The sequence below is a fragment of the Seriola aureovittata genome, chromosome 18, assembly GCF_021018895.1.
Source record: "Seriola aureovittata isolate HTS-2021-v1 ecotype China chromosome 18, ASM2101889v1, whole genome shotgun sequence".
Classification (NCBI taxonomy): domain Eukaryota; kingdom Metazoa; phylum Chordata; class Actinopteri; order Carangiformes; family Carangidae; genus Seriola; species Seriola aureovittata.
This window is the reverse complement of record NC_079381.1, coordinates 12,787,896-12,799,693: the sequence shown is the minus strand read 5'-3', so window position 1 is coordinate 12,799,693 and position 11,798 is coordinate 12,787,896. Positions and strand designations below refer to the sequence as shown.

Genomic DNA, 11,798 nt, shown 5'->3' with positions numbered 1-11,798 from the left:
ACTTTGTGTCCATGTGTTTGTCAATGGAGGAGAGGTTCCCACTGCAGAATCGTTTTCTTTCTGTGAATCATTGAGATTCAGGGTCAGTTCAGAAGGTCACTTCCTTCACGTATTGCAATTGTCTATATGACTAATTTTACCTTATTTTCTGATTCCAGATTTAATCTTGATTCACGCGATATGTTTGCCAACTTCACTTATAGTTGTGGATTAACTTTACTGGACAAATATGAGATTCATGGATGTTCTGTGTGACAGGGAGGTTTGGCAAAAGTCGTTTCATTTAATATTTGTTTTGGTTTGTTTTGCCTGTATTGATTATGAATGAGCCAAATGCTTTATCATTTGTAGTGGTGAAACTATTAGCCAATGAATTAGTATATTAGTCTATGAACAGAAAATTTATCAACAACTATTTTATAGTAGTTGTTGATAATGTTTTTTTTTTTAATAATAGAAATACTCTGCTTCTAAATCTTTTATTATATTTAATTATTCAAATGTCAACTTGGGCTTTAGGAAATTATGATAGTTTTTTTTTTTACTATTTTATACTATTACTACTTTTTGGACACACAATTAATCCTTAAAACATAATGCAGATTAACCAACAATCAAAAGGATTGTTAGCTAGTAATTCAGTAAATCCACTGTCACAGAATTATTTTGACCAGCAGTAATTGGGAGATGAATCTCACCAAAATCAACATTTACAGATTCAAATCACATACTCACAATGACAGCACCAATATTTTGTAATGTTACCTGCATGGCCAGGTGTCTTGCTTTGTTGGTGTAACTTACTGCGGTTGTACACTGAGAGGGAAATGTTACTTGCAGTAACTTTGCTGTTGATGTCTAAAAAAGAGAAAAACAACAAAATATTGTAGTGATATGCCAATAAAATATCCGAAACACACAATTTATTACAATATGAGAAATTACAACTAATGTTGTTAAATAAAGCCATAAGAGAAATATAGGCTCCTCTAAAAATATTTCAGAATATTATAGCAACATTAAAAATGACAAAGAAATGAAAAGTAAATCAAACTCACTCTATTAAATGATGATTTAGGGGGATTATTTTCATATGAGTCCATACATTGTTTGCTGCCTAGTATACCTTTAAGTCCCTGTTGGTGTATTTTCAGGGCCTGTACTGACTCTGCTTGTTGCTACTCAGCTATGAGTCTCTTCCTTGCCACTAGATTATCAGCATACCAGACTTATAAACTTTGATACAATACTAGTTTAAAAATTATACTGGTTACCGCTTCGGAGACCTTGTCCAAAAGAAAAACTCCTGAGCAAATAAAATAGGATCTTTTTTCCCCTTTGTTTTTAACCTGCACAAAGTGCTGGTACAGAAAAACTCACTGAACAATCTGGTTTTGCTGCAAGCCAAACTTCAGACAGACTGAACTGAACTGAGGTCTTGAATAAGCACTTAGATCATTTTTATTTACTTTTGACAACCTTACTTGCCCCTTTTTTCCTCACTGGACAACTTTTCTCCTCCCAGCTGCGTTTGGGGATGTCTGACAGAAACTGACAGTATCACGTTTCGTGCGTTGTTTGTGAGGCCGGTAAAACACACATGGCCAACTACACTCACAGGGGTAGCAGTTAAAATCCCGGGATTAATTTGTATCCGTGACACCGCTGGTGCGTGTGCTTACAGGGAGAAAGCAACAGGTAACAGCAACAATTTACAACTGCAAACAACTTGTAACACCAACATGTGGTCCATCAGAGCCCGCTGATTTTCCCAGCCGGAGGACGGGGACAGAAACCCACAAACCCCTCCTCTCAAAACACTAGTCCGACCTACAAGACTCAAGCCAAGAGCACATTTTTATTCAAAACAGCTGAGCAATGCAGATAAATATTAGCCAGTAGCAGCACGTGTGCCAGTCAGTTAACTAGCTAGCAGGATAACCTGGTCAGCTAATGCTAATGTTACGTATTCAGTAGTCAAACACTGACTTGAGCCGACGAGACAACAGGAATGTTCAAAGTTAATTAAACATACGACCCACCATTGTCCCTGGCCAAGGTCCTGTTGTTGAGGTGTGTCCTGTGGGTGTGTCCCGAAGGAACGAGAGAGCAATTCCTCCTCTGACGTCATTCGTTGAGCGCGTACAAGGTTGCCAGTTTCACTCTCATTACCCAAGTAAATTTTACTTTTTTGTGTCAGGTTGTGCAGTCAATACAGTAGTTTTGTTAATATTACTTAGTGTGAATGACAAAATTTACATAAGGAAATGAAGATGCATAATTACAAACAAACACCAAGTACCAGATTAAATAGAAGGTGACATTTTAAAGTAAAAGCACTTAAATAATAATTCATTTTAGAATTTAAACAATTGATCATGGTAATAATTAAACGGGCGAAAAATCTTTTTTTTTAGCTTGTAAAGACTGAAAAAAAAAATAAAGAAAGAAATGTGGATAAGGAGGGGAGATGACATGAAGCAAAGGTCCACAGTCCACAGATTCAAACTAGGCAGCTATATATAGGGAACTAAGGCGCATACTTATTAACATATTACAGAGTTAGTTCCCTAGTCGACAAGGATGCCTGCAGAAGTAAAACATCTTCAGTTGTGTTACCTTGCGTGGTTACAATCATTTTTAAGGGGATGGAGAAAAATGAGTGGTCACACTGGAATTTTCCTTTAAGGCCCAATTAAGCATGTTCTCCCTTCCACATACTGTAGTTATAATGAACTTCAGAGTTATGCAACTCAGACAGGCCAATTTACTCACCCTCTAGGCATGAAAAAACTCTCCAGCCTCTGTGTGTATCAAAGTCTACGTACTTTTAATTCCTCCCACTGCCGCGGATGGTGGCATGATGGTTTCAAATAATAATGCACACATACAAAATGCATGTATAAAAACATCAAGTAATTACTGTTGAGATAATTTGCTTCATCAAGCGACATTGTGCCTGAAAGTGTGCTAACACCGGAAGTTAAAAGAGTCATCACAGGATTACTTAACAGCTTCTGCTTTGACTGAAAGACTATTGCTGGAGAGACGTTTTTCTGTATCCTTTAAAATGATGCTGACTTTAAATAGCTGTTACTTATACAAAGGGGGTAATATCATGACACTGAAGCTATGAATCCACAGCTTATCCACATTAACCCATTTGTCGTACAACAAAGACAGTGGCGCTTCAGACAGACTCAAATTTGCATGTTCTCATAACTCACATCTAGTGGCTCGAAGGAAAACGGAGCAGAATCCACTTAAGAAATCATTACTAATTCATAAGTCTCTCCACTGAGATGTATCTCATTACTGTGTCTTTTGTTTTAGTGCTGCACTGAAATAAGGCAAACAGGAGAATATGAAGTAGATTAGTGTTGATCATACTATGCCAACAACAAGGGATAAACATTTAAAGAGCTGCAGTTTTCAGTGGAAAGTGTATTGTAGGTGTTTCGGTTGAACTGACGCATGTTCATGTATTTTTGGTGAAGATGAGAGATAGGCTTTGTTGTGGACGTAATGGTTTTATTGTGACAACACATATTCACGGTTAACAATAGTAAAAAAAAAAGTGAAATTATTACAAAACATTTTGACATATTAAAACAGAGAAAATACAAAATGACATGTTGATAGTGTAAAAAAAAATAAATTTAGGTTTTTAACATAATTTCATTGTGAATCTACTGCTTGGTTTATTTAAAATTCTATAGCATTTCCTCAACCTTTAAAAAAGATCACAATACGCTGTAGGACCTGAATAAAGCCGTTTCACATTCAGTAAAAAGGTCACAGTAAAAATTTCCAGTTTGGGCAACCGACAGTCTACAACAACCTTCAACTCATGTGTCAGTCAGAATATCACTGTGAAAGGGTTACGTGGCTCATCTACAGTAAACAGTTCCTACAGAGACTTACATAGTTCAGTCAGAAAACAAAATATCAGTATTAAACAGTGGTAGGTTTGGTTTTGTTGGACTACAGTGGATTCACTTCTATAGTTCGCTGTTGCACACACTTTGGTCAGCAGCTGGATGGCGTACTAATTGTGCGTTAGTCTGTATTATTCAAGTGGAATGACATCAGTGCGTGATGACTGGCTGGATTAAATATGTGTATAGACTGTATTGTTCCAATTTATGCATTATTTCTTTAAATCACCATCTAACAAGTTAATTGCTGTGATCTGCAAACATGCCAACAGCAACACTGTGGTTAGCCAAAGACAAATGTTACGAATTTACCCAAATTCTGACAAAAAATAATCCAAGTCAAGGTCCAGATACAAGTGTTTTCTAGACATTTCAACTGCCATGAGCATGCTCTATTTGTTAGAAACTGAGAGCAGGTAAGTGGACATTTGGTTAAGATTATTTTGTCCTTACTCAAACGATCAACTCATTATCCACAGCAGTTTAGACACTGACTTAGTGGTTCAACTTTGACCTAACAAACTTGCTGTAGTTGTGCAGGACTGATTATCACGAACATTTCTTGTGCACTCAGTAAGAATGTTTTCATCATATGCATTTTCAATTTGCACACAAAATCTAAAAAAAAAAAAAAAAACACTTGAGCGGTGAAAAAGTTGGCATATGGTTAAAAGCAAAAGGTGACAGAGTTCAATAGAAACAGATCTGGCAAATAAAGAATGAACAAAGATAAATCATGAGTTGCATGAAGCAAGTGACTTAACCAAAATAGTGTTAGGTGAAAACATTAGATCTGTGTGGAGCGATGAGGAGACTAACCTTCATCAAATGAGAACAGGAAACAAACACAAATGATCTCCACCACATTCTTCTACTTTGTTTTCACCTTTTTGAGATTTGATTGAGGCTCCTTCAATTACATCATGGCACCCGACTGGAAAATTAGTGTGTTCATCTCTATGCAGCCAACTCCTAATATTCACATAACAGTAGTGCATGCAAATGTGAATTTATTCACATTTTCTCTTTCTCACCTTTTAACATTTGCTTTATCTCCAAATAATCTGGAGTCATGATTCATGATGTAGACATGATTTCCAGGATCTCTGCAATTACTTCGGTGGGTACAATGGTGTCTAACCGATAGAAATGATAGCCAAAACTATGAAAATGAGATCTGAGATATGATACACTGGAATTACCCTTTGAGATTAGTAATTTCCTGTTGCTATTAAGTTCTATCAGGGAAGAACCGAAGCTCCACATTGCTCACATTTTGTTGTCAGGGATGCGGCACATTCATCGTTCTTAAGGCTAAAAGCTCAGTCAGTCTTAAGGGCGGATTTTAGTGGGAAGGTGTTGCGTCCTCATGGTTGTCGTATGGTCAGTATCCAGATGACACTCCTGCCTTCCGTTTGTCAGATACAGCCACTATGCAGCCTTTCTCCTTCTCCACAGCATTGACTACGTTTAAGAAGTATGGCCAGTTTCCAGGTCTGTGTCCAAGAGCTTCCAGGCTATCGCTCACAGACTGAGGGCACGCACGCACACACACACACACACACACACACACACACACACACACACACACACACACACACACACACACACACACACACACACACACGTATTAATAACACTTATCCTTTCGCACTTCAGATTTCAAAACTGATTTCAGGGAAATTAAATATGACTTTGTATTATGTCCTGATAATAAGAAAACCATCTAACAAACAAAATTATTAATTAGACAGATGTCACAGACTAGTGAATTTGAATGCTATTAATGGACAGTGAGGATGAAAATATGAATACTTCACCTTGTTAAAACGAGGCTCATAATTCACCCTGTTATTCGAATCAACAAAAATTATAGGAGCAGCAATGGCATCTTTCAGATTCATCCCCAGCCACAGGCGATTTATTATAGACTGCAAGAGGAAAAGAGAATCGTGTAAGCAAACAAATAAGAGACTAGACGACACAAGTATTAAAGCTGAGTTCAATTAAGTTACCAAGGCCACTGCTGTGGTGATCATGCTTCCTCCCGATCCACCAATAACAAGGATTCTGCCGGACTTTGACTCCAGTATTACTGGAGTCATTGAGGAGGGAGGCCGTTCACCTACGACAACAATTAGACTCCATATCAGACTGGATACAGACTAAACGTCTACCTTCAGTAATGTCTTAAATTCAATTGGCTTGGGTTGAAAGGCTATGTTTATGTCTGTGACTTTACCTGCTCTCACAGTGTCTGCTCTCTCGCAAAAGTCAGACAGCTCATTGTTGAGGATGATGCCTGTTTTTGGAGAGTAAACGCAACCTCCGAATCTACAGAGCAAAACACAACACAATAGACCAAGGGGATGAACATTATATCATAGCACAATTTCCTATAATAAGGCAGTGATGCACAAATCTTCTGTTGGAGGAGTCTTCCTGCTCACAATTGGTTTATGGTGCTGGTGGCAGACACAGCCAGTCCATCTTCATCCAGGACGGACACGTGAGTCGTCCCAACGTGATCAGAGGAAGGGCTGATATTGTAGTAGGAGTTCTTATGGGTGTGGTTTGAAGAAATCATCCCTTTTATGTGCTTAATGAAGGAGGGATCAATCAAATGATCTGCACTCTGAAAGAAGAACATCATGATGAGACTAGTCTCTGAGAATAAGTCTGGAACATAAACCCCATAAAATAGTGAATTGTTGCTTTAACACTTTTTACACTCAGGTTTTTGTCGGATTAAACAAACAAGATATAATGTTGGGTTTTAAGTCACTTTGAACTTTTTCTGTATATATTTAGCAGAAAACAAAGGTGTTCTATGAATATATTACTGATATGTCGAGTACTGACAAATTTATGACTTGCCAAATATGTGAAAATGATGTGCTGTGGTGGGAAACAAACTTGATGAGAACAGTAACTGCACAAAACAGTAACGTTATAGATCATGAAACCAAAACAATAAGCTGAATGATATTAAAACGCTCCATAGGTAATATCCCAGTAGTACAGATCCCAACCTTTCCATTATTGAAGTCAGGATCATTAATGCTCCTCTTTTGTCCATTAGCAAATCTAACGGCTTCTATGTAATGATGGTACATCTGAATCTTCTGGTCACCGTGTAGGGAGTTTGGAGTCAAGGAAAACTCTGCAGAAAAAAAGGAACAACAAGGAACGGTATGTTAAAACTTTTTTTTTGCTCTATAGCGTTTTGCGTTTTCCGCGTCTTTATAACTCACAGTACAAGATTAGATGCAAGAATTTCATTCAGTTGCAACAGTAGATCAGTTCAGGGGGATCGAGAAAAAGTCAAGACACCTTTCATCAATTTGAGAATGAAGGCAAGCAGGGCGCCCCCAGCAGGCGGTGGTGCGATGTGCATTTGAATATTTCCTAGAGGAACTGTCCATGCATCCTGCTCCAGCACCTTGAAAGACTTCAGATCCTCCATAGTCAACGTCCCACCTAAAAGAAACATATAGAATATATAGAAAGCTTGTTATCTTAAATAATACTTTTTTATGTCATACAAGTCCTTTTTCTTTTTCTGTCTATTCAAGTGTTCACCCCCAGCTGGCCCCGACCGGCAGTATGTTATCATTGCACCAACCTGCAGCTTGTATGTCTTGAATTAAGTCATGTCCTATCTTGCCAGTGTAGAAGGCATCTGCCCCTTGCTTTGCAATGATTTCCATGGTTTCAGCGAGTTTAGGAAACTTCAGAATGTCTCCTGTGCTCAGGACAGTTTTGTTCTTGTTGCAGACAATTTGCAGAGAACTGGAAAAAAGTGTTGTAAAGCATGTTGTAAATATATCAAATTAGAAGACACTGAAGAGAGATACGTATGCCATGCATTTACATTTATGAATTAATATTCTGAGATTCTCTGCAGCCATTTGTTTCTGCATCTGCATACACACTTTGATACACACTCCCAGGCTTTTCACACCACACCTAATCCTCGGCTGACTGCTTTTTAAACCATGCAGTTGGAAAAATCAACATTTAACACAAACATTTCTGAAGGAAGGTGAGCGGGGTCAGTAAACCCTGCTCCCAAAATGTTCCACTAAGAACAACAGTGTGAAACTCTGTGCTGTTAGAATGTAATAGTCATTTTCTCTAATCCAAAAAGTGTTCACACGAGCACGTTGACCAGGCTGCACGATTATGCAATATGAAATCCTGAAAGTTAAATACTCAGAATTAATTGTTAACCAGGGAGTTACATAAAAGTAGCATGGAATGAGTTAAACCAGGGATTTATAGGAGCCCTTTGCTCCAGGATTTCTGCAGTGACACATGGATGAGAAAAGGCTCCAGTCAGCATCACAGGCCCTATTACTGTAGTTTATCAGTGCCCTCACACATTTCTTATCAATGTGGCTAAAAAGCAGATATTCTTGAAATAAAATTGTTGCTAACAAAAATCTTTTCTCTTTTCTGGAAATCTTTGGAAACTTTCAGTCGCTATTCACAGTAAGAGAGAAGCTGTACCAGAGGGATGATTTTTCCACGGACGGCTTCACAATGGAGTTTTTCAGGAGACTTCCCAGAAAGGCTGGCAAAGGGATGCCTTCCCTGGCCAGTTCAATTGTTGGCTCAAACAGCTTGGCCCAGGGCAGCTTCCCATACTGCTTGTGAACTGCCTCATAGCCTCGAAGCTCTCCAGGAACTCCGATCCACTGGCTGCCTACAAGTTAAGAAAATAATGTAAATCATTGATCAGACGTTCAGGAGGACTGACTGTATGTGGGTTAGAAACAGGAGCAAAACTGATTAAATGCTGAGAATCCTGTTGAAAATTAGTCAAAATGATCCATTAGTAAAAACCTTTCACAGTCACAGTTTCAGTTACTGGGTTTATTCTGGGGGAAGATCTGTATTATCAGCTACTGTGCACAAATGTATCACTCTGCTTACCTGTGCAAAGGCTTAATTTGGTGGGACACTCTTTTAACAAGTTAGCCTTGAATGACCGAGGGACGGTCTCTCTGAAGTTGTAGACTTTAACGTTCCCTGAGAAGAGATCAGCGATTAGAATAAATAGGCCTGATCAATAATTATCATTTGAGAAAAAAAAAAAATCAAGTCACAAAAAATGAATGAGAAGATCCACCTGCTTTATTTCTTATGGTGAATATAGACCCTCCTCCAATCCCCATGCTCTGAGGATTGACCACAGATGTGCACAGAAGAGCTGCAATGGCGCCATCTACTGCCGACCCTCCCTGCTGGAGCATGCTCCTGGAAAACAACCATTTCCACCAGATTTATGGGAAATGCGTGAACTCACTGTCAGTCATTAACCCCCCGAGTACACCCCACATATTTGCTCATCCAGAAACACACAAATACACTTTCTCTAATACTTGCCATGATATCATGGTTGGGTTCAGTGTGATGCCAAGGGGCAAGTTTAAACCATGTCCTAATGCTTGAGGCTGACTTTAGGAAAACTGCCAGAAAGTCACATGTTTTCAAAAACTTGAGTCATAGGGTAAACGGTCTTCCATTGAAATGACAACCCATTTGTTGCGATTAGGGTTATACAATGTAACTATGTTATAAAACAGAGCAAGAAACCTGACATCTAAACCTTCTCAGAAAGAAACCGTGAATGAGTCTTTTCACCAAGAAGCTGGCACGGGGTCAGATGTGTTCACTGAGCGACAAGAGAAGGCAGTCTTGGGAATGTTTTGGTTCTGTGTGGGTTAGGCTGACCAAAAACCTTGAAGCATGGGGGAGTTTAACAGAGGAGGAAAAATAACAGGAGGAAACGACCATAATTTAATATAAAGAATCTAATTAAAGGTATCTCATGTGCAGGCAGACAGTTGATACTGGTTTATGGCTCTACACAGGGGATGCCATAAGTTAATTAAGTTTTGAACAGGGAGAAAATCAAGTGTAGGTTGCACATTTTGCATCTACAGGCTTGGGAAACACTGAACTGATATCATTTGTTTGTGTACTCTGAGTTTGGAAAAAACTTCTGCAGACTAGATTACAACTGCTGAAACTCCGAAGCCAGCTTTGACAGAACATACTCTGCATCTGTCTGACGAAGTGTTAGTCAAATGATGTAGCTCGAGCAAAAACCATAATTAATGCTGGTGTCATTGGCAGATTTTGGAAGGATAACTGACGCTGAAATGTGGCAGATTGGCTCAATTCTGATAGATTCTTTCAGATATCAGCCTTTGTCCCCTTAGTCCCTACAAGTGTTTGTCGTAACATTATGTAATTATGATCATCAGTATTTTCAATGAGGTTAAATGGTGTCATCTCACATGTTTCTACCCTGACTCCTGAGTAAATAATAGAGAGAAGTTGAAGTTGAATGATTTAGCTTAAAACACTGTAAAAGACTTTTTATATTCATATGACTTTTTAATCACCATTCACTTTAGACAGATACATTATCGTAGGTTTTCTTTAACACTTAATCTCATTGATGCTCAGTAGTAAGAATGAAGAGGATGTCGTTAAAAACATGGACATGGACATGCAGCCTGTTGCCTCCGCGTGTCTCCCTGTGAGACTTAATGGAGCTTGTATTCATTGTCTCTGCTGTGAACTGGGAAATGAACTCCTGACAAATATTGGCAGAGGACAAAAAAAAAAACGAAAAAAAAAAAAATCTGGCTGCCAATGAAAACAAAAGCCAGATGACTTTCATGCACATTGCAGTTAAAGGAAAAAAGAAGGAAAGAAAAGAAAACTATCACTTTTTTCCCTAAATTTAGAGATGCAGTGATGACTGGTTGAGTTCACATAGTGGCTCTCCAGTGAATAAATGGACATCAGAGAAAGAGCCAAGTCTGTTCACTCCTCATTAGAAAGACTGACACCAGATAGTGGGTTTTAAAACCTGGTTTTCTCCTACAATCACATCCAACAGCATAGTATAAAAACAAGTCAACAAGAGGTGAGTAGAATGAATGGCCTGTCTGCACACAGTTCTGCAGGTATTAAATCTATTCTTCATACAGAGCCGACCAAATCTCTTAAACTGCTTATCCCATCGCTCAGTTCAGCCTTTTTATCTCAGCCAGGGAGCAGCGGGTACTACAGCCTGATTGCCTACTAAGTTTTGAGCGAGTGCAGTTATTACTGAGAAGAAGCACACAAGGTGAAAATACTGGAAGTCCAACAACACACCAAAAAAACTTAATTAACTTTCAACTTACAAAAAATTTCTTGCATTTTTTTTTTGTGTGGTTTTAGACACAACACAGATTTTTGTCGTCCCCCCCGGTCAGAGTAGAAGGAGTTTAAAACTTACCTGCCAATCTCTGAACAGATCTTGGAGTCTGCAGCCACAGCCGCGCGCCTGAAGCTGCCGCTGGGGCATCTTCTGTCCGCGATTGAGCCGATGCACAGACAGATGACAGCCACAGCGCAAATTAAACTCACTAAGATGAAGCAGGAAACCAGCCACGGCTTGTATTTAGCCATTTAACTTTTTGTTGTGGGGAGGCTGGGTTTGTAGAAACTGTTGCTGCTGCCGCTCAGTGAATGTCCACACACGCTCAATGAATATTGCCTAATCCCCAACCTGGGTTTACCCCTCCTCCCTCTCTCAACTGGCTACTGCCCTGAAGTGAAAGCAGATTTGAGCAGAGGGGGTACTAAATGCGCTCTCACCCCTTAAACATTTAAAACCGGGAAATAACCATGACGTCACCGGTATTCCCATGGTGGCGTTTTCGATTAATTTCGATGAATGCCCTCAAAGGAGTCCACAGTCATGTTTCATAGACGATGACAATGTTTAATTTCACAAATGATCATTTTCATCCTTGTGCATCATGGATTACTCACTCCTTTCCCTGCAACGCC

The 11,798-nt window shown here is 39.0% G+C and overlaps 2 protein-coding genes across 3 annotated transcripts in view; both read right to left on the bottom strand.

Annotated features, from left to right (window-relative positions):
- Nucleotides 1–2,127, bottom strand: part of lrrc75bb (leucine rich repeat containing 75Bb) — a 43,461-nt gene extending 41,334 nt beyond the window's left edge. The window contains exons 1-2 of one of the 2 annotated variants that reach the window (XM_056404133.1): nt 2,043–2,127; nt 766–858 (exon numbers count right to left, since the gene is read on the bottom strand). The gene's annotated coding sequence lies outside the window, so the exon portion shown is untranslated. Of the gene's footprint in view, nt 1–765; nt 859–1,058; nt 1,120–2,042 lie in introns of those variants that run through there. The other variant, XM_056404135.1, reaches the window with a different exon arrangement.
- Nucleotides 2,128–3,516: 1,389 nt separating this feature from the next.
- Nucleotides 3,517–11,560, bottom strand: ggt5b (gamma-glutamyltransferase 5b). The gene is made up of 12 exons (XM_056402706.1): nt 11,242–11,560; nt 9,073–9,200; nt 8,877–8,972; nt 8,451–8,646; nt 7,564–7,730; nt 7,272–7,418; nt 6,971–7,101; nt 6,389–6,573; nt 6,181–6,272; nt 5,954–6,063; nt 5,759–5,869; nt 3,517–5,469 (listed from the first exon to the last, which is right to left on the bottom strand). Exons 1-12 carry the CDS (start codon nt 11,412–11,414, stop codon nt 5,323–5,325), a joined length of 1,683 nt encoding a protein of 560 aa, XP_056258681.1. The 5' UTR covers nt 11,415–11,560; the 3' UTR covers nt 3,517–5,322.
- Nucleotides 11,561–11,798: the final 238 nt, after the last annotated feature.

Coding starts and splice junctions, on each gene's coding strand:
- ggt5b (XM_056402706.1), bottom strand. CDS start 11,414: ATGGCTAAATACAAGCCGTGGCTGGTTTCCTGCTTCATCTTAGTGAGT. Junction 6,064..6,180: donor AGCAGACACTGTGAGAGCAG/GTAAAGTCACAG, acceptor TTGTTGTCGTAG/GTGAACGGCCTCCCTCCTCA. Junction 5,870..5,953: donor TCACCACAGCAGTGGCCTTG/GTAACTTAATTG, acceptor TTCCTCTTGCAG/TCTATAATAAATCGCCTGTG.